General features: G+C 48.1%; 7 protein-coding genes across 7 annotated transcripts; 5 read left to right on the plus strand and 2 right to left on the minus strand.

The window, feature by feature from the left end:
- Positions 1-3,144: 3,144 nt before the first annotated feature.
- On the plus strand, positions 3,145-3,825 carry E1B28_002409 (uncharacterized protein; the record flags this gene model as incomplete). Its single annotated transcript, XM_043159328.1, has 2 exons — positions 3,145-3,345; positions 3,406-3,825. The coding sequence occupies 2 exons, from the start codon at positions 3,145-3,147 to the stop codon at positions 3,823-3,825; spliced, it is 621 nt and encodes a 206-aa protein (XP_043002928.1).
- Positions 3,826-4,881: 1,056 nt separating this feature from the next.
- Positions 4,882-6,525, plus strand: E1B28_002410 (uncharacterized protein). The gene is made up of 10 exons (XM_043159329.1): positions 4,882-5,101; positions 5,154-5,179; positions 5,232-5,244; positions 5,298-5,322; positions 5,387-5,447; positions 5,506-5,780; positions 5,836-5,887; positions 5,955-6,032; positions 6,096-6,172; positions 6,230-6,525. The coding sequence occupies exons 1-10, from the start codon at positions 4,959-4,961 to the stop codon at positions 6,359-6,361; spliced, it is 882 nt and encodes a 293-aa protein (XP_043002929.1). The 5' UTR covers positions 4,882-4,958; the 3' UTR covers positions 6,362-6,525.
- A 39-nt stretch (positions 6,526-6,564) lies between these two features.
- ADE13 (adenylosuccinase ade13) lies at positions 6,565-8,474 on the plus strand (the record flags this gene model as incomplete). Its single annotated transcript, XM_043159330.1, has 9 exons — positions 6,565-6,602; positions 6,659-6,701; positions 6,749-6,856; positions 6,926-7,044; positions 7,106-7,135; positions 7,188-7,368; positions 7,425-7,547; positions 7,601-7,774; positions 7,836-8,474. 9 exons carry the CDS (start codon positions 6,565-6,567, stop codon positions 8,472-8,474), a joined length of 1,455 nt encoding a protein of 484 aa, XP_043002930.1.
- Positions 8,475-8,856: 382 nt separating this feature from the next.
- E1B28_002412 (uncharacterized protein) lies at positions 8,857-9,618 on the minus strand. The gene is made up of 3 exons (XM_043159331.1): positions 9,280-9,618; positions 9,076-9,225; positions 8,857-9,025 (listed from the first exon to the last, which is right to left on the minus strand). Exons 1-3 carry the CDS (start codon positions 9,331-9,333, stop codon positions 8,972-8,974), a joined length of 258 nt encoding a protein of 85 aa, XP_043002931.1. The 5' UTR covers positions 9,334-9,618; the 3' UTR covers positions 8,857-8,971.
- A 46-nt stretch (positions 9,619-9,664) lies between these two features.
- E1B28_002413 (uncharacterized protein) lies at positions 9,665-11,802 on the plus strand. Its single transcript, XM_043159332.1, has one exon. The coding sequence runs from the start codon at positions 9,705-9,707 to the stop codon at positions 11,100-11,102; it is 1,398 nt and encodes a 465-aa protein (XP_043002932.1). The 5' UTR covers positions 9,665-9,704; the 3' UTR covers positions 11,103-11,802.
- Positions 11,358-15,733, plus strand: E1B28_002414 (uncharacterized protein; the record flags this gene model as incomplete). The annotated part of the gene is made up of 16 exons (XM_043159333.1): positions 11,358-11,802; positions 11,873-12,141; positions 12,193-12,519; positions 12,572-13,217; positions 13,268-13,447; positions 13,522-13,680; positions 13,747-13,791; positions 13,856-14,077; positions 14,150-14,307; positions 14,370-14,532; positions 14,606-14,705; positions 14,775-14,834; positions 14,900-15,162; positions 15,220-15,242; positions 15,300-15,530; positions 15,582-15,733. The coding sequence occupies 15 exons, from the start codon at positions 11,358-11,360 to the stop codon at positions 15,441-15,443; spliced, it is 3,204 nt and encodes a 1,067-aa protein (XP_043002933.1). The 3' UTR covers positions 15,444-15,530; positions 15,582-15,733.
- Positions 15,536-17,126, minus strand: CDC42 (Rho GTPase). The gene is made up of 7 exons (XM_043159334.1): positions 17,071-17,126; positions 16,881-17,002; positions 16,645-16,707; positions 16,524-16,580; positions 16,402-16,474; positions 16,004-16,338; positions 15,536-15,944 (listed from the first exon to the last, which is right to left on the minus strand). Exons 3-7 carry the CDS (start codon positions 16,690-16,692, stop codon positions 15,876-15,878), a joined length of 582 nt encoding a protein of 193 aa, XP_043002934.1. The 5' UTR covers positions 16,693-16,707; positions 16,881-17,002; positions 17,071-17,126; the 3' UTR covers positions 15,536-15,875.
- Positions 17,127-17,133: the final 7 nt, after the last annotated feature.

Consider the following 17,133-nt stretch of genomic DNA (forward strand, 5'->3'; position numbering starts at 1 on the left):
TCAGCCCTAGAAGTGAAGTATAGCTCACGGATAATCCTAGGGAACCAGAAACTGCCTTTTCAACCCTTGATGTGAAGGTTTTTGAGTCCTGACGGCGACTATTGCTCGTCGGTTAACTCCTCAGCCCATTAAGCTTCGAGCCGATATCGAGGTAACTTGTGAGGAGTTACACTCCTGCTGGCATCGACGCGATCAAGAAGGCTCCTCGGGCTGGCGAGAAGAAAAGCAGTGAAGCAGTTCCCACCAAAATGAAGCTGGTGGCCCCTTCTCTGTATGTCCTTGGTACAAACGCCACTGACAAGGTACGAAACATACCCATCGAATTATCCAACCTGATCCTACTGAAATCCCAGTACGCTGCTGTCGATCGAATCGAACGGGCATCGAGTCAATACAGGGTACCATAGAAGAAGAAAGTGGATCCCTAGTCATCAAGATGAAGGTGAATTGCATGATCAAGCAAATCTTGGCATACTTCGTACTAATTCGTTCGAACCGACAGCTCAAAGCAGTTTCCGAGACCGACGAACAGGATCTTGCTCAGCTCATGGCAAAGGCAGGACAAGAAAACGCAGGGGTGTCAGGGGACGAGGGGGCGAGGACGACGAAGAGAAGATGATGTATCCCGGGCGTGATAGCTCCTTTGCAACTCTGTCCTTGCTTGGTTTGGTGTTCAAGAGATGTTGAGAGGTGCGTCGAGTCCCTCTCAGGGTAGCGTACTAATCGCCTGTGACTCTGGCACCCAGGAGGATTCCACTGGGAATACTATCACCAGATCGGAGTCAAGGTGTTTCAGGTGGTGCAGACATGATGGAAAGAGGACGGGATTCGAAAATGCGGCCGGAGAAGAAACTCAGAGACGGATGTTGGCCAGCTTCCCCGGAACCTGTGTCGCAGTGAGGGATTCGGATCTGCAGATGAGTGTCATGAAGTCTAGTGAGTAAAGAAAGGACCATACCAAAGTCATCTGCCCACCAATCGCAGTCAACTTAGCATCTTTGATTCGATACTTGACCAGTCTTCGCAGCAGCATGTCAAATGAATAGAGCGCCATCGGAGGGAATATCTATGGCGGTGCAGAGAGCAAATCGCGACGAAGAACGCTACCGTGCAGAACCGCTCGAACCTGAACCGGATAATATCACAACTCTCTCCGCTAGTACGAGCTGTGGAGACTTCAACTAGTCGGATGTTCAAGACCACCGCGCACCATAGGGACACAATGGGTCCGTTTCTTCGATGTCGATGTCAAGGCTGCATTTGGGGTATGTCACATAGACGCATGTACGCGGCTATGAAGTCTGCGATCAGATCACCTCGGAGAGTTGGCTATTGAGGATTGCACAGGGATCATTGACTCACATACGGCGACGACATGTGAGGACGCCACTAGTTCAACAGAGAGCGGAAGGTTTTCTAGACACGCTTGAGAATTGTTCTGTCAAGACACCATACACCATAGGGGCACCGGGGACCGTTCTTCAATGGAAGGAATGGAAGCTCACAGATGGGGATGACTGTCGACTCCATGATATGTGAGAACGTCCCTCAACACCATATCACAGCACAATGGCTAGAATTGAACGCCAGCGAATTGCCTGGACTCGCCACATCCGTTCGCATCGTAGAGCACTAATATCAAGTGGAGTTTTCAATGGGACATAGACATGTGGAGAGACTGTGGAGCGGAGGTTACTGTCTCCGACGTCCAAAACAATCCTCGCGAGGTCCCGATTTGAGGTTCAACAACTAGAATTTTGACACGTCCCACAGCAAACATAAACGATACCTGAAGGAAGAACAGCCCTGCCTGCAAAGGAAGATCTCACCCAGGTCCTATGTCAAGAACCACGGCGGAATATGAATGTGATAACAAGAGATGGATTTGGGGACCCCTCGTGAAAAATATTTCTCGTCGTTTCAATCTCCCTACTCGGTATCCAGCAATTTCTCGTGATCGCCGTCCCAGTCGGCGGAGCTCTAGGGTCGAGTCATGCGCGAGATCTTGATAGCAATCCTCCAAACGCACATTCGCCTTGCTTTCGAGGGTAGGTTTGTGCGAGAGTCGAGCGATTTGTAACTCTATTGATGGCTACCACACGAGTTCTAGGACCTGGTAGAGCGACGAACAGTATTATCAGATTTGGATGGACTCTGTCAAAAGACGACGAACGCATGTAGACTCGAGCCAGGTCGCTGCGTCAAATTTTTGAAGACGGTCGTTCAAAAGCGGTTGCCAGTGGTGATGGGCAGATGCCCCACATCGTGCGTCGCTGCTGGATTCGAGTCTAAAACGCATGCAATTCTGCTCTTACGAATACATCTGACCTGATCATAGAGATTGAGTCTTGAGAGGGAGTCGATTCTGACCTACATTAGACAGTGGACTTGAAGTCTGCGCTTCGGAGTGGTTCGTTACGTACGCCCAACCCCTCTGCGTGAAGAATTGGGCCCACGAAATAGACAGACAGCTCTAAGAACTAGAGGAGACGAACCGGCCAGAACCTCAAGTCGCAATGCATGCATCCAAACATCGAGAACCACAGTGAGAAGATGAGCTACTGGTGAAAAGTGGAAAAATTCCAGCATTCAAGTTGTCGCAGCCATGTCATGAGGCTTCCGATGAGAGAAATCGATGACAGTGGCGAGGAAACGAGCGAAAGAGTGGCGTGGGTCAGGCCGATTTGGGGCCGATGAACCATTCTTTCTACGCCTGGGGGAGGTACGAGATTTGATGTTCTCCAGTGATCACAAGAAATTGCTGGGTAGCGAGGAGTAGGGTCGACGGGAAATATTCTTCACGGTTGTCCCCCAAAATCCACCTCGCTGTTTTCACATTCCCTATTCAGGCGGCCTCAGGTATCGTTTCTATTTGCTGTGGGACGTGTCAAAATTCTAGCTGACCTCGCGAGGATTGTTTTGGACGTCGGAGACAGTAACCTCCGCTCTGGCACAGTCTCTTCAACTAGTTGGTCACTAGGCCATCTGCCGAATAACCCGACCTTTCGGGTGCTTTGACAGACCGTACATTCTTCAAGTGCCTCTGAGAGCAGTATAAAAGGGCTCTGCTGTAGCCTCCTAGGAACTCATCAGTTTCCTACACCAGCCTCGCATAGCCAAACTTGCTCACTTCTACCACTTGCGATGTCGCTCACTCTCAACGTCAATATCGATCCGGCACAAGTCGATTACCTTCAGAAACAGGGCTACGACCTCTTCCTTGCGAAGCTGGTTGATGGTCAAGCCAAAGCCAACGTGATTTGGAAGAGTAATTCAAAGTACATTGCTACCAACAACTTCAAATGGCAACCAGTCTACGCTATCGCTGGGTCAGAAACTGTGGAGGTGAGCTAACCTTGACGTCTCTGAATCTATATCAACGTTATTGATTATCGGATGTTACAGCCAGGTACCCTCGTCTCAGCTTCCACAACGGTGAAACCCATCGGGTACGGCCAGTCGATCGAAATTAGCGAGACGGGCACCATCAGCAACCCCTCGGGCACTGTTGCTCCAGGCAAGGCGTTCACGCTCACCAACAACGACCCCAACCTCCGATTTTCCGCAGCCGTTTACTCCGTGGACCCAACCAAGCCAGGAGCTGCTCTTTCGAATCCCTTCTTCGTCAGCAAATCTATTGAACATGGCTTTCACGTCAGTATCTTGCCGGTCGAGACCGTGGTGCTTTGGTTTGGACAGCATCAGGAAACCAGCACGATCATTGCAGACTATTCCGGCCCCGCTTTGACGGTTGTTTATGGCAAAGGAGACAGTACACACACCGCTCAGTGGACGAAAGACGGAAATTGGGAGCTGGTTAATTGACCGCGCAGACTCCGTGCTTAGTCCTGTATAACCGTGTGATAGCTTTCGTGGCAGAATCGCCCTTGAATACTTTTATAAAAACGTTTTACTTACAATGCCAATGTATGCTCTTGCCACTAGGGTTGATGATGGGTGACTCGGAGTGAGTTCAGAGGCAGTGTCATTAGGAGCAGGAGGTGCAATTACTTTGAAAAAATTCTGACTCGTTGCCCTCAACGGTCAACCGTGTTCCCAATCCACCCATCGTCCCTAATTGTCTGTCCTCAACGATGCGGTACTATGAACAAAAGTACCCAGGAGTTGATGAACCTGTCATGGTGCAAGTTCGTCAGATTGCGGGGATGCTGGGATGCTTTTTTTCTCATTACACATTTATAACAATAATTTTCAGCTAGAATACGATAACACTGAGGGAATGATGCTTCTCTCTGAACTCTCAAGAAGGCGTATAAGATCCGTTCAAAAGCTCATTCGTGTGGGCAGGAATGAAGTCGTTGTTATGCTGCGCGTTGATAAGGGTACGTCGAGAATAGCCATATCAACTTGAAATCGTCCGCGACTCACTCGAAGCGAAGGGTACATCGATTTGTCGAAGCGACGAGTCTCCCCTGAAAAAACCACAAATGTGAAGAGCGGTGCATGGGGTCGAAGACTGTCGGGTTCATCTTGCGCCATGTTGCATCCAAGATCGCAACCACTCGTCGACGAGGAGCCGCAGTAAGAGGCGAGTGCACAGGAATTACATGAAAAGGAGACTACAAAATCTTGATGAGCACGGATAGAGGCCCAGGAGGATGATTTGGCTGGAGACTCAAAATGTTGGAGGCGGTTATATCTCGGAAGGGGTTGTTTGGGGCATGTTTGACGATACCTACCGGGAGTCCAGTGAAGCGTTTCATGAAGATGATGCGACTCTATTGGACATACTTTTCGGTTAATTTGGGCAGGTTTTCGGTACATATAGATCTTAAATTTGGTCCATTTACACTGTGATCGGAGTGCCGGCCAAAACGAGTAGTTACAGCCCGATCGGTTGACATTTGCGGCGATCAGCAAAACCAGTCTTGCTCGCGGGGCTGCTGCGGACTTGGCTTTTAGTCCTTTTCCCACCACTTCCACCATCAACGACGAGAATGCCTGCTCTGAATGACACTTCAACGACTTTAAACCTATTTCTCGCCGCACGCGATTTCCAAGAACGGGTCACTCCCAATCCGACTCAGCGTACGACTCTGATTGTTGCTGGTTGTTACATCGTTGTGATTGCCATACTATGGTGAGGAGTGTATTCGTGCAGAATAAAGCTCAGTATCGTTAATTCGAAACAGGCATGTGCCAATTCTAAGCTGGATCAGTGAGTCGCTCTCGAGCTCGGAATTAGTCCAAGGTCTGATCATATCCAACAGTCTATCCCTTCAAGTATGTTCCAAAGACGTTCGTTACAAGAACTGCAGTGACCTTCCATCCTCAAGGTTATTGACAGTCGGGTTTCATGAAGTATGCTGGTCTCCCTCCCGAACATGGACAACGAAATCGAAACTGATGAAATCATACCGATTAGATGAGCCATGCTTTTGCGGGTGTTTTGACCTGTGCTCGCATCCATGCCATAGAACTGGATCGTACGTGGTCGCTCTTCTTTCCGTGGATAATCTTATCTCAATGCTCATTTTCCTGCAGCCGACGAAGGTGGTGTAACAAAAATGTCCGGTGGAATATCTTGGATCACTCTCCCAGCTGGTTACATCGGTTCTTGTTTCATCGGTGCATGTCTTATCGCTTGTGGATTCAACACGAACGCCAGCAAAATAGCCAGCATAGTCCTTGCTGTGTTTTTCCTCTTCACTCTATGGTGGGCTAGGAAGGATTGGCTAACTTGGGTGCTTATTCTGGGAATGGCTGGTCTTATTGTCTTGTTCTGGTTCGTAGCAGGGGGGGTTGCGCTGAGATATCTTGTGAGTGTTCTGCATCGGACATAGCCGTTAATGGACATTGAATACCTAAACGCAGGTTCTATTTATTGGGGTAATGTCGTGCATGTACGCATTGTGGGATATTGTAGGTACGTGGACCCCGTGTCGTGGCTTCTTCTGTTTTCTTACGCTGTTCATTGGTCCCGTTGTTATAAGATGATACCATTGCTCGGAAAGTAAACACCTCAGACGCCTCTGCCTTCGCCAAGATCTGCGGATGTTTCCCTTCTCAAGGTTAACATGTTTGACTTGATCATGTTAAACCTTGTCATTCATTTTTCTTTACATCGTCCACAGTTTGGGGTGTAATTTGGCTCTTGATAGCATTCGTATTCTTCGGTTTGGGTGTCATTGTAGGTTTAGTCGCTTTCAAGGCAAGTCATCCCTGTTTCGATCTAGAGCTTGTGCTAACGCATATCTATCAATCTTAGGAAACGTCGGAGGAACAGAAAGAGGATGCATCCAAATTTTTGCCTGTACCAGGAAGTTCAGGAGCATTTTCAACGACTCCGAACAGTATGGTGGGATTGGCGATGATCTTCTCTGGATGGTTATTAATGTAAATGTCGGACACGATCTATTTGTGGCGTGGACTTTATGGACATTTGTATGTGCAGGCGTAAGTACTTGATCATGAGTAGAACGAGCTTTGCTTTGGCCCTACTTAATCATTAGTAAGCGGCCGGGCCGCCCAGCACACATTTGCGCGAATAAGAATGAAACTCGAATCTAGAACCTCTGCTCGAACATCTTGGACTCCTTCACCATGGAAAGTTTCGACACATACCAGACTCCGCTCTCAAGGTATGGTAGCCTGAATTTCTATCCTCGATCTAATCCTATCCTCACTTTGTTTTCAGCCGATATGCAAGCGACGAAATGGCCCATTTGTTCTCTCCTTCGGTAGGTTTTTACGTGCAAACGTGAAACTCGGAACCAATAGCGAACAGAACAGATTCTATACCTGGAGAAAACTGTGGCTTAGCCTTGCAATTGCGGAAAAGAAGCTTGGACTACCGATCAGCGATGAGGCAATCGAGCAGATGAAGGCGAACTTGGTGAGCTGTAACAAATTCCTTTTATATATACTCAATACAAGCAATGGCATTTACCGATCTCCGAAACAGAAATTGAATCCAGAACAATTTGCAATTGCAGCACAGGAAGAGAAAAAGCGGCGTCACGACGTTATGGCCCACGTTCATACGTTTGGTACGGTCGCACCCGCAGCAGCGGGAATCATTCAGTGCGTTTTTTTTATTTCGTCTCTGAATAGCAATTGACTGTGAATCCTCGTTTACCTTTAGCCTAGGAGCAACTTCGTGCTTTGTCACCGAGTGAGTGAACACCAGATATCAAGCGTCTACGCTCGATTAACTTCGTGCACAGTAATGCAGACCTGATCTTCCTTCGAGATGGCCTGGACTACCTCATCCGCTCACTGACCGTCCTCATTTCTCGATTATCCAATTTTGCCGCACAATATCGAGATCTGCCCACTTTAGGGTTCACGCACTTTCAACCAGCGCAGCTCACTACAGTAGGAAAGAGAGCTACCTTGTGGATTCAGGTACGTATCAGGACATTCTTCTCTTTCTCTCTTATCAACTGATATGCGCACACTAGGAACTCCTCTGGGACCTTAGGAATCTCAGACGAGCACGCGAAGATATCGGTTTCAGAGGTCTAAAAGGCACCACCGGCACGCAGGCAAGTTTCTTAGCGCTGTTCGACGGTGACCATGAAAAGGTAGAGATTAGGCCTCGTTTCCTCCTTTGTTTACGTCTTCTAAACCTTCGCAGGTGGAAGAACTCGACCGTTTGGTAACTGAGTTGTCCGGATTTGAGTATGCGTACCCAGTCACCTCGCAGACTTACTCCCGAAAGGTCGACATTGATATTTTGGCGCCCCTAGCGTCGCTGGGTGCGACTGCTCATAAAATCGCTACGGACATTCGTTTGTTGGCCAATCTCAAGGTAAGGGTTTATCACAATTGACCGTGGACCGTATGATAAACGGAGAGTGTTTTTAATTCAGGAAATCGAAGAACCCTTCGAATCAACTCAAATCGGTTCATCCGCAATGGCCTATAAACGTAACCCCATGCGTTCCGAACGAGTCTGCAGTCTCGCCCGTCACCTCATGGTCTTGCACCAAAACGCTCTCATGACTGCTAGCGTCCAGTGGTTTGAGCGTACTCTGGACGATAGCGCAAATCGTCGCATAACCCTCCCTGAGGCGTTCTTGACTGCTGATATCGTCCTCTCCACACTTCAAAATGTCTCTGAAGGCCTCGTTGTCTATCCCAACGTTATTTCAAGGCGTATCGCACAGGAATTACCGTTCATGGCTACTGAAAACATCATCATGGCGATCGTTAAAGCTGGGGGAGATCGTCAAGAGGCACATGAGAAGATTAGGGTGTTGTCACATGAAGCAGCGTATCAGGTGAAACAGTTGGGGTTGGAGAATGATTTGATTGAAAGGGTAAAGAAGGACCCTTATTTCGGTGGGATCAAGGACCGATTGGACGAGCTGTTGGACCCGAAGAGTTTTATTGGACGGGCACCGCAGCAGGTGGATAAGTTTTTGAAGGACTGGGTGGAACCCGCGTTGGCAGACGAAAAATCTCAGCGGGCCATTAAAGGGGCTGCGAAGGTGGAGTTGAGTGTCTGAAGGTTAGGCGCAAGACGAAAGAGTGAATGTGAGATGATATGGGCATAGATTTAAATCGCTAGAAATCCCTGTAATTCTACGTAACGATATAGGAATACACACGTACATACCTGACCAGTTTTATACTTATAACTGGAGCGTAGGTTGCGTTTCAACAAAAACGTCCGTTGGAAGAGCTATCAGACCACAAAGAGTAACCAAGTTCACCTTGAATGACCGAATTGTCCTTCTCCCCCTCTTGCCGTTGAGCTGAAGTCACGCCACTTCATTCTTTTAATGGTTACATAACACGGGCACAGAGTGGGAAAGCGATGGTCATCGCTAGAACATGTATAAGTACTTGTTCACATGCAACACGCAGAATGTATAGGAAAATTATTTCTGAGTTGCGAGATTTACATGTATTGAAGGTGGGATCATGATACATTGTACAATAAGCTACTTATATATGTTACTGCAGTCCGAACCGCACATGTTCATGAATACATAGTGATCATCTACTTCCTCTCTCCGAGCCCGACAGTATCCTTTGCCTTGTCAAGCATGGACCTCTGTAAGTAATTATTAGTCATTGTTAACCTTTGTACAAGATAAGACGTACATCGTTATTGTTGGAGTTGCTGCTGAAGGTGTCACCCATCTTCTGGCCAGTGGTTTTCTCGCCCTGGGGTTGCATGGTAGAAGCAGCACTGTCGGCGTTGCCCTTCAGGCTGTCACCCATATGCTCGGTGGTGGATTTCTGAGAGTCGGGCTACAAGAAAATTAATAAGCGCGGTATACGAACTTGAACGCTTCGCCGACGTACCTTCAGAGCAGCCGAGGCCTTGTCGGTGAAAGATTGACGTCCAGTGTCAGCCATGATAATGATAAGAGTTGTTGTATGTTGTAGGTGATTGAAGTGAGGTTATTGAGAATCGCCAGAGCTACAAGAGGCTCCTTATATACCGTTTATTGGGTGAAACTGGGTGACGTAGAGCATGAGATAATCCTCCAACACGATGGAGGGTTTCGAGACGAAGTCATCATGATGCGTCGCTGTCGTAGTCGAGAGGAGGAGAGGCTCCAATGCGCAGTTCACGACGTAACGTATGACTGTGACACTGTGACGGCGAATTTGTCAATAGCTTTCACGTGTGCGTCAATCAATTACGAATACTGGCGGCAATTCGTTTCTCGTAAGTATGAGCTCCACCACCTCGAGCTCCTTAACTGAGAACCACCACTTCAGCGATGCAACTGTCATCGCATGGACCGCGCGGTATTCCGCGTGTGTCCAAGCTACTCCCTAGTGGCAGATCTATCCATATACCCGCCTACTTGCGGGTGAAACCCAGAGCCCCGTCGAATATTTCATCTTCACAACGAATCTTGTCCCAAACCCGCACTTTCATCACTCGATTCATCGGTCATCTCACCACACCTGGCCTCCAACTCTCCCATGCTTCGACTCTCCCTCACTCGGTTCGTGCTGCAGCACCAGGCCGTATGAGTACGATCCAACAGAGGCTATCATATCCAGTTCGCCATGCTTTGGCACGACCCGTTCAACCGTTATTCTTTCCACATGCACCCACCTTTGCATCCCGTTCGGTTGCTCAAGTTGGGTTAGGAACAGCAAGGAACTTCCATTCAGGACGTTCAGTCTTCCAGAACCTCGTTCAGAACGTACCGATCACCGGCAGAGCTCTATATGAAGCAGATTGGGATATTCAGATCAAGAGGGATCGGGCAGTGATGAAGAAAGTGATTCAGGAGGGGAACAAGTCGTCCAAGGGGGAGATGTTGAAGCCAAAGAACCAAACACCGTCTTTCACCCATGCTGCCCCCACTGAATCCGCAGTCCTTACCACTCAAGAGATGGATAAATACTTTACCCCTATCGTCCCCGATATCACGACATATCTTCTTATTCCTCTAGCCCCCACCCCCACCAGTCGAGTCCCACTCGATCCGAACGGCAGCTCAGGACGTCATCCTCTTTTGCCGCTTTCCTTATTAGCGTCGACCCACAATAATCATGAGTTGCATACGCTGAAAGTCTCTTCGCTATTCTCCCGTCTCGATGCCGCTAATGTTTGGGAACGGGGTGTCGTCTGCTCATCATACGCTAGCCATGTAGACAAAGAGGGGGTGTGTACCATCTTAAAGGTCGAATTTACAGGCTGGTCCATTGCCGAAGTTCGTAGCATCATTGGGGAAGCAGGAACTGGATGGTGTGTTCTTGAAGAAGAGCACGTCCAGAGGTCTGTGTACGACGAGGACGACGAATCATCCGACACCTCTTCCATTCTATCAGGCATCTCCGGACCACTTAGTACACCAGAAAGCGCATCACTCTCTCCAAACGCGGTGTCTGATTCGTTCGTGCTCCCAACTCTGGATTTCTCGTCCTCTTTCCTTGACAACCCGCATATTTCACCTATCCTATCGCGCACCTCCTCGAGCTCCGACCTCTTCTCAGAACTCGCTATGGAGGTTGATGATCCATGGTCGGATGTGGAGGTGTCGGATTCAGAGAGCTCGATTGAATTGCTCTCGAACTCGAGGTTACGTTTTAGCCATGACTTCGCGAGGAGGAGCGATGCAGACCTGGAAGCCCAATATAGCCCGAGGGAAGATTTGTTCTAAGTTATAGTTCATTCTTTTACCGTTTAATCTTTGTCGATTGGATTGGCGATATTATCTGCCCCCATCCTTTCCTTATTTCTGTTTTCTCGTAGAGAAACACGATGCATGGCTTAGTTTGCGCAAATTGAATTTGAGCTCGTATGTATGACACGTGATAATATCTAAAGCCTATGGATCAGTGTCGTCGCGTAACTGGTGGTTTCACCTTCCTTGACAAGTCTTCACCCTCAACATTAGTCCCTCTTTTGAACTTGCATGGAGGATTCTAGTCTCTCCGAAAGTGAATCTACCGAACCGATATTAGTGTCTTCGGTCCTCGGCGTGAAAGGCCCCCTTCGGTTTACTCGACACAGATCTACTATAAAGGCTCACGTTGTATTGCGACGCGTTGAAGTCGACGACGACTCAAGTGATGATGGAGAACCTTCTCGGGTGACCTACTTCGGCCTGTTTGCTCAAAAGCGCATCGATGTCAGGCCAGGAAGAGAGATTTTGCTTACGGTCGAGGAGGGGGAACTCAAGGGACAAGCTCTCATGTTGTCGGCGGATACCATTGATACCCATGATATTTCCTACGAAGAAGAGACTCAAGTTGCAGAAGAAGAGGAAATATCTCCTTCTCCGTTACCCAAATTTGCTGTTCCCCCCAAGATGAGGAAGACTTGGATGAAACGAGAACGAGTACAGGTGAAACTTGAAGGCGCGTGTTTTTTCTTTTGAAAATCACTGTTAGGCGGAAGACTCATGTTTCTGTTAACGTGAAAATACAGATGAACCCGTTTCGATTCCTGATCCTAGCGTTCCATTCGCCATTCAGTCCGCTTCAAGTGTCCTGTCCCAATCTTTTTCAGCTCAACCAAAGGAGTGTCGATCTGTATTCACTCAGACCGACTTGTCGAAACGTTCTACATGTGAATATGGTTGTAAGGAAAGATCAGGATCGAAAGACCGAAGTCCAGTTACAGCTACACGTGAGGAAATCAAGAACCAGCCGAGGTACGACCCTCTCACCAGGCAAAGTCGCCCTGTTGTTTGTTCAGTGAGTGAATTCAATTTGTTCCTTCATCGCTCTCCAATTCTAGTCAAGCAGAAAAGTCAAGCAAGTGTTGCTAAAACGGACACTGACTGGGAGGATGAGGATATGCAGTGTTCCTCTGATGCTGAATCTGGAATACAGGACATGGAGGTATCTGAGGCAGAAGATGATGCTTCCGAGGTCCTCGACCATAAGCCGATGCTCGCTCGCAACCCCGCCCCGTTAAGTGTAATGGCAGTGACAGAGAAGACTAAGGGCGGAAACAAAGCGGTTCCCAATCCTTTCGTCTCTGGGGGTTTCGTGACAGAGTTTGTTGGAGACTCTCGATTAAAAACGGACAGTGAAGAATCTAGGATATGTATTACACCCGATACCACGAAAGTGAGTGGATAATCGTCTAAACCCTGTTTGTGTTTTCACTAAGATTGTTCAGCCGAATCGCACAGACTCTATAACATCGTCATTTCCTTCTGATAGTACTAGAATCAATCCAAACAGCCTTACGAGACGTCGTACATCCCCTATACCCCGTATGAAGGCAAAGGCATCCAACATTAAAATATCTCTTGACCAAACACACGCTAAAGAACTTCGAGATGATGTGTGTTGTTCGGTTGTGGCAACGAAAACTGCAGTCGAAAGATCTGGGAACGGTCCATGTGTTCCTGCGGGAACATATCATAACTCCCTTGGCATCAGGCCATCAAGTCCTGGGACTTTCATGCCCCCCGCCGTAGCGGCAAAGGTCAACGCGTCCAAATCCAAAAAACTCGTGGTTATTGGAGGTGGGTGGGGACCGAACAAGCGCTCGAATGCCATTCCTACGAAAACAAACGCTTTGGCAGTTAATCATACCTCCTCAATGATCATGAACGTTTTGAATCCTTCACGATCCTCACCGCTTCCGCCACCGCCAAAAGAGCTGCCTCCCCCTCCATCTGCCTCACCCCCACCCCCACCCCCGCCACCGACTTCACCTCCTCGACGACCACAAGGCAAACCCTCTCAAGGGAAAGATACCATTTCCAAATGGAAACGTTTGGATTGCGTGACACTCCCTGACCCTCCTCCAATACAAGGTTTGTTCGTGATATATCGGAAGTTCTATCCGAGTCTCACGTGTTTTCAGGAAAATCCGACCTTGTTGACCATTCTTCCTCGCCGATTGACGCAAAGCCACCGTGCTGCCCACCTTCCTTGCTCTCACGTATTTCAGATCTACCCGCACTTTCGGTTGATACCAAGGCTGCAGTTAAATCCTCCGGCAGTACCAAGCCGCCCGAACAACGCTCGTCACGACAATTTCCAAGTGAGTCTGTTCTTGGTCTGTCCTTATCGCCCTCCTCTAGTCTGTCCATAAATGACATGAGGTAAAACTTTCAGGTATTAAACGGGAATCATGTTCTCCTAGTCCCCTGACGCCGAAACGGCGCTCCAGTCAACCATTTGCCGTTGCCAGTGATTCCCGTGCCACCTCTTCATCTTCCTCCAGTCTGAAATGTTGTGATACACCCAAACATCCGCCTGTTTCTCAACCATCGGGTACGTCTTTTACCCATTCTGTACGGTATATCTATATCTTCGTGGGCTCTCAAACTCCTTGCGAAGGCACTGCCAACTCTGTATCCGGCAACGCTGATAAACGATCTCCTGGTGGGTGGAACAACATACGTTCACTTCTCCCCGGCCCCCTGTACTCAACGCGAGCAATCAACAGCAACACATCCATTACCACCGAAACCAATAACCTCTTTAAACCGTGGAATCAAACGAGAACCTATCAATGCGTTGGACGCGATAGGACGATGCCGGAAAAAACGCAAATTGTATCCGTGGCCCACAATCGAAGCCAACTTCACTGCATCTCTCGCGGGCGATGGTCCCTTGTCAATAAAACAGATAGAAACCAGTGGTGATGGAAAGTTGATCGCTTTGATTTGTGCGTGTTTTATTTAAAAAGAAACCTTACACCGTCGCTGAGGATTCGGTTCGGTAAAAACTTTCATCTCAGGTGCCGATCAAACAATACGAATATGGAATAGTGACACTAGGGCTGAAATGGCGCGGTTGGGGCATAATGCTCCGGTTATCAGTCTTGCGTGGATGGAAGGTGATGCCGGAATCATGATTTTTGGAGGGGACGGTATTATTGGTAAATGGATACGAACAGTAAGTACTCTTCACTCGTGAATCGAGATGGCCGAGAAATTTATCGCATCTGCTCACAATAGGCGCAAAATCACTGGACATGGGGCAAGGTCGCGGACGCTCTAGATCGCAGAGTCGTACGGAAGCCCCTGCTGTCCTCGGATGAGTGCTGTTGTATGGCGTACACAAAAGACTTGATCGCAATCTCCGTCAAGCAGTCGGTCAAAGTGTGGCAATGGAATAGGGGTAAGGAGCGGTTTTTATTACGGTTCCTTTTCACCATCTTTTATCATCGTTATTTCCCTTTTTCATATCCAAGGGTTATGGCAGATACAGCGGTCAATCATGAGGCCTGATGTGACTGCGTTGACGTTCATACATGGCGGAACACTCCTCGGTGGAACGAATGAAGGTGTTTTGTGAGCTCCATTTTTTACTTTCTTGGTGACAGCCTGAGTGGACAGATGACACCATTCCTTTCCTGCCAGGTGGATTTGTGAAGTGCCGAACGGGACCTTACGCGCGTTAGCTTTCTTGAAGGGGAAAATGTAACGTTATCTGTTCTTTGACCCGAACTTAACAGCCTCACTGACCGACCCTACGTACTACGTAGTTCCCATATCGATGCCGATGCAGCGAAAAGTAGCGCATTAGTAACGTTAAGGACCACATCTTTACTCGTCAACCTCCAGCAGGAAGGAAGGGGTAGACTAGATCGAGCCTACTCCAAGGTTGGGCTGGAAATTGATGGGTTCGGTGCGAGGTTCGCTGCTCAAGGTCAGGGTGTACTCTTCGGAAGCAACCAAGGTTGTGCCTTCATATGGGATACGAAAAGTGGAAATCTTATATATGGTCTAGACCATAGAGTGGAGGACGGTGAGGCTTCTAGCTTAGCTTGCTGAAGATTTCTGGTTCCTTATGATTCAACCACAGATGATGCCATCGGGGCTACCGCGGTATGGGAACGGCAGCTGCTTGAGCTCCAAACTGACGGCTTTTTCTTCTTCGTATAGTCCTCGGAAGCTTCTGGTAATCGCCCAGGGTTTTTGATAACTGGGACCAAGTCTGGACTGTTGAGTTGGTGGCCTCAGCCTGCATCTTCCACAGTTACAGTGTACAGCTCCGACTCTAAATCCTGTTCGGATTCCCGCGTTTGAACATTGAATCATCATCCATCTCATCTTGATACCTCCATTGTACTTACTAGGTTATTCTTGTATAATTGGTTTCTTGCGCTCCTTCAGGTTCGGTTGTCGTTTCCTTGACCGCAAGCTAAAACTTACCCAGAAATTTAGAATAGTGTAAGTAAATAATTAGGCCGTGAAATACAAAAGGGGGGGAAATGATAAATGAAACAAGCGCCCATGAGGTTCCCGGTATATGTTCCGTTTCCGTAACCGAATCATGAACGCGGTATCATCGTGGTCACAGCCCAGCTTTCCCTCAGCACTTGTACTCTAGCATGAAGATGGATGAGAGAGATAACGAAGGGAGGATATATAAACAGATCTGTCATGGGCGTTGTGGACGTTGGAGAGAAGTCATGAATAATGTGCACAGAACAGTCGTCATAACGGTGTCAACAAAAATCACAGAATGAGACAGCCCAGTTTCTTGCCCTTCTTAACGACGGGTGGTTCAAGGGCAGCAACGATAGCCTGAAGGGAGACTTTGTTGAATATAGTCTATCGTGACTGTTGAGAGAAAAGTCACGGACCTCATCAAACACGTTTTTCAACCCCTTTTGCGTCAACGCCGAACATTCGACATATTTCACTGCTCCTAGCTCCCGTGCAAGTCTTTCACCTTGCTCGTTCGTTACCGGTCGTTGTTTCTGTCGCGCCAACTTTTCTATAACTTGAGCGTCGTCCCGCAAATCAATTTGAGTCCCAACGATCAGGCATGGGACACCAGGACAGTGGTGATGCACCTCTGGGAACCATTTTTCCTTCACGTTCTCGAACGATGCGGGAGATGTTACGCTAAAACAGACAAGGAAAACGTCCGTCTGTGGGTACGATAACGGACGAAGACGATCGTAATCTTCCTGACCTGTAAGCGAAGAGTGGGTAAAGTCAAGTCGAGTTCAAACGAGAAGCGAACTGTTTCACGCACCGGCGGTATCAAACAGACCTAATGTATAGGGGTCCTCCCCAATCATGACCGTGACAGCGTAATTATCAAAAACCTAGTAGAGGTTGAATCCATGGTTTGCGGAGCGAGTCGTTAGGACATACGGTTGGCACATATTCACTGGGGAACTTGTTGGTGGTATACGATATCAACAAACAGGTCTTTGCGGTGAAGGCCAACGGTATTAGTAAATGATAGTAACTGAGGAGTGAGCCCTATACTCACCTTACCCACAGCACCGTCGCCAACTACTACACACTTGATAGTCTGCATTGTCCAATATACGACCTGAGAAGCCAAGTCAGTTAATCTCTTCGCCTTATCATGAAAATAATGATGATGGTGTCATATCCCTCGTCCCTCGTTTTGCGCTGGTAGCCGAAGGTCTCGTGGATGACGCTTCGGAGAATGGAGAGAGCCTACAACGTAGGGATTTGAATGACATAAAGTAGAGAACTCACTCGAAAGGACCAAATGAAGAGAAAGCACAAAGGCGCTTTGATGTAAGGAGCAGAAATCTACAAGAAGTTGATCGCCTTGGAGGAGAGGAACTACTCTTGAGTCGAATCGCTCAGTGGAGAACCTGCATAAAATTGAGTAAAAGGAATAAGAGAAATGAGTAAGGATAAATTGAGGGGGAAGGGGACATACAGAGTCTAGAGAACAGACGTAGTTGGTAAAGGGACTGGTGTGAATTTGGTCGCAAGAGCCTGA

Source organism: Marasmius oreades, chromosome 10 (genome assembly GCF_018924745.1).
Source record: "Marasmius oreades isolate 03SP1 chromosome 10, whole genome shotgun sequence".
NCBI lineage: Eukaryota > Fungi > Basidiomycota > Agaricomycetes > Agaricales > Marasmiaceae > Marasmius > Marasmius oreades.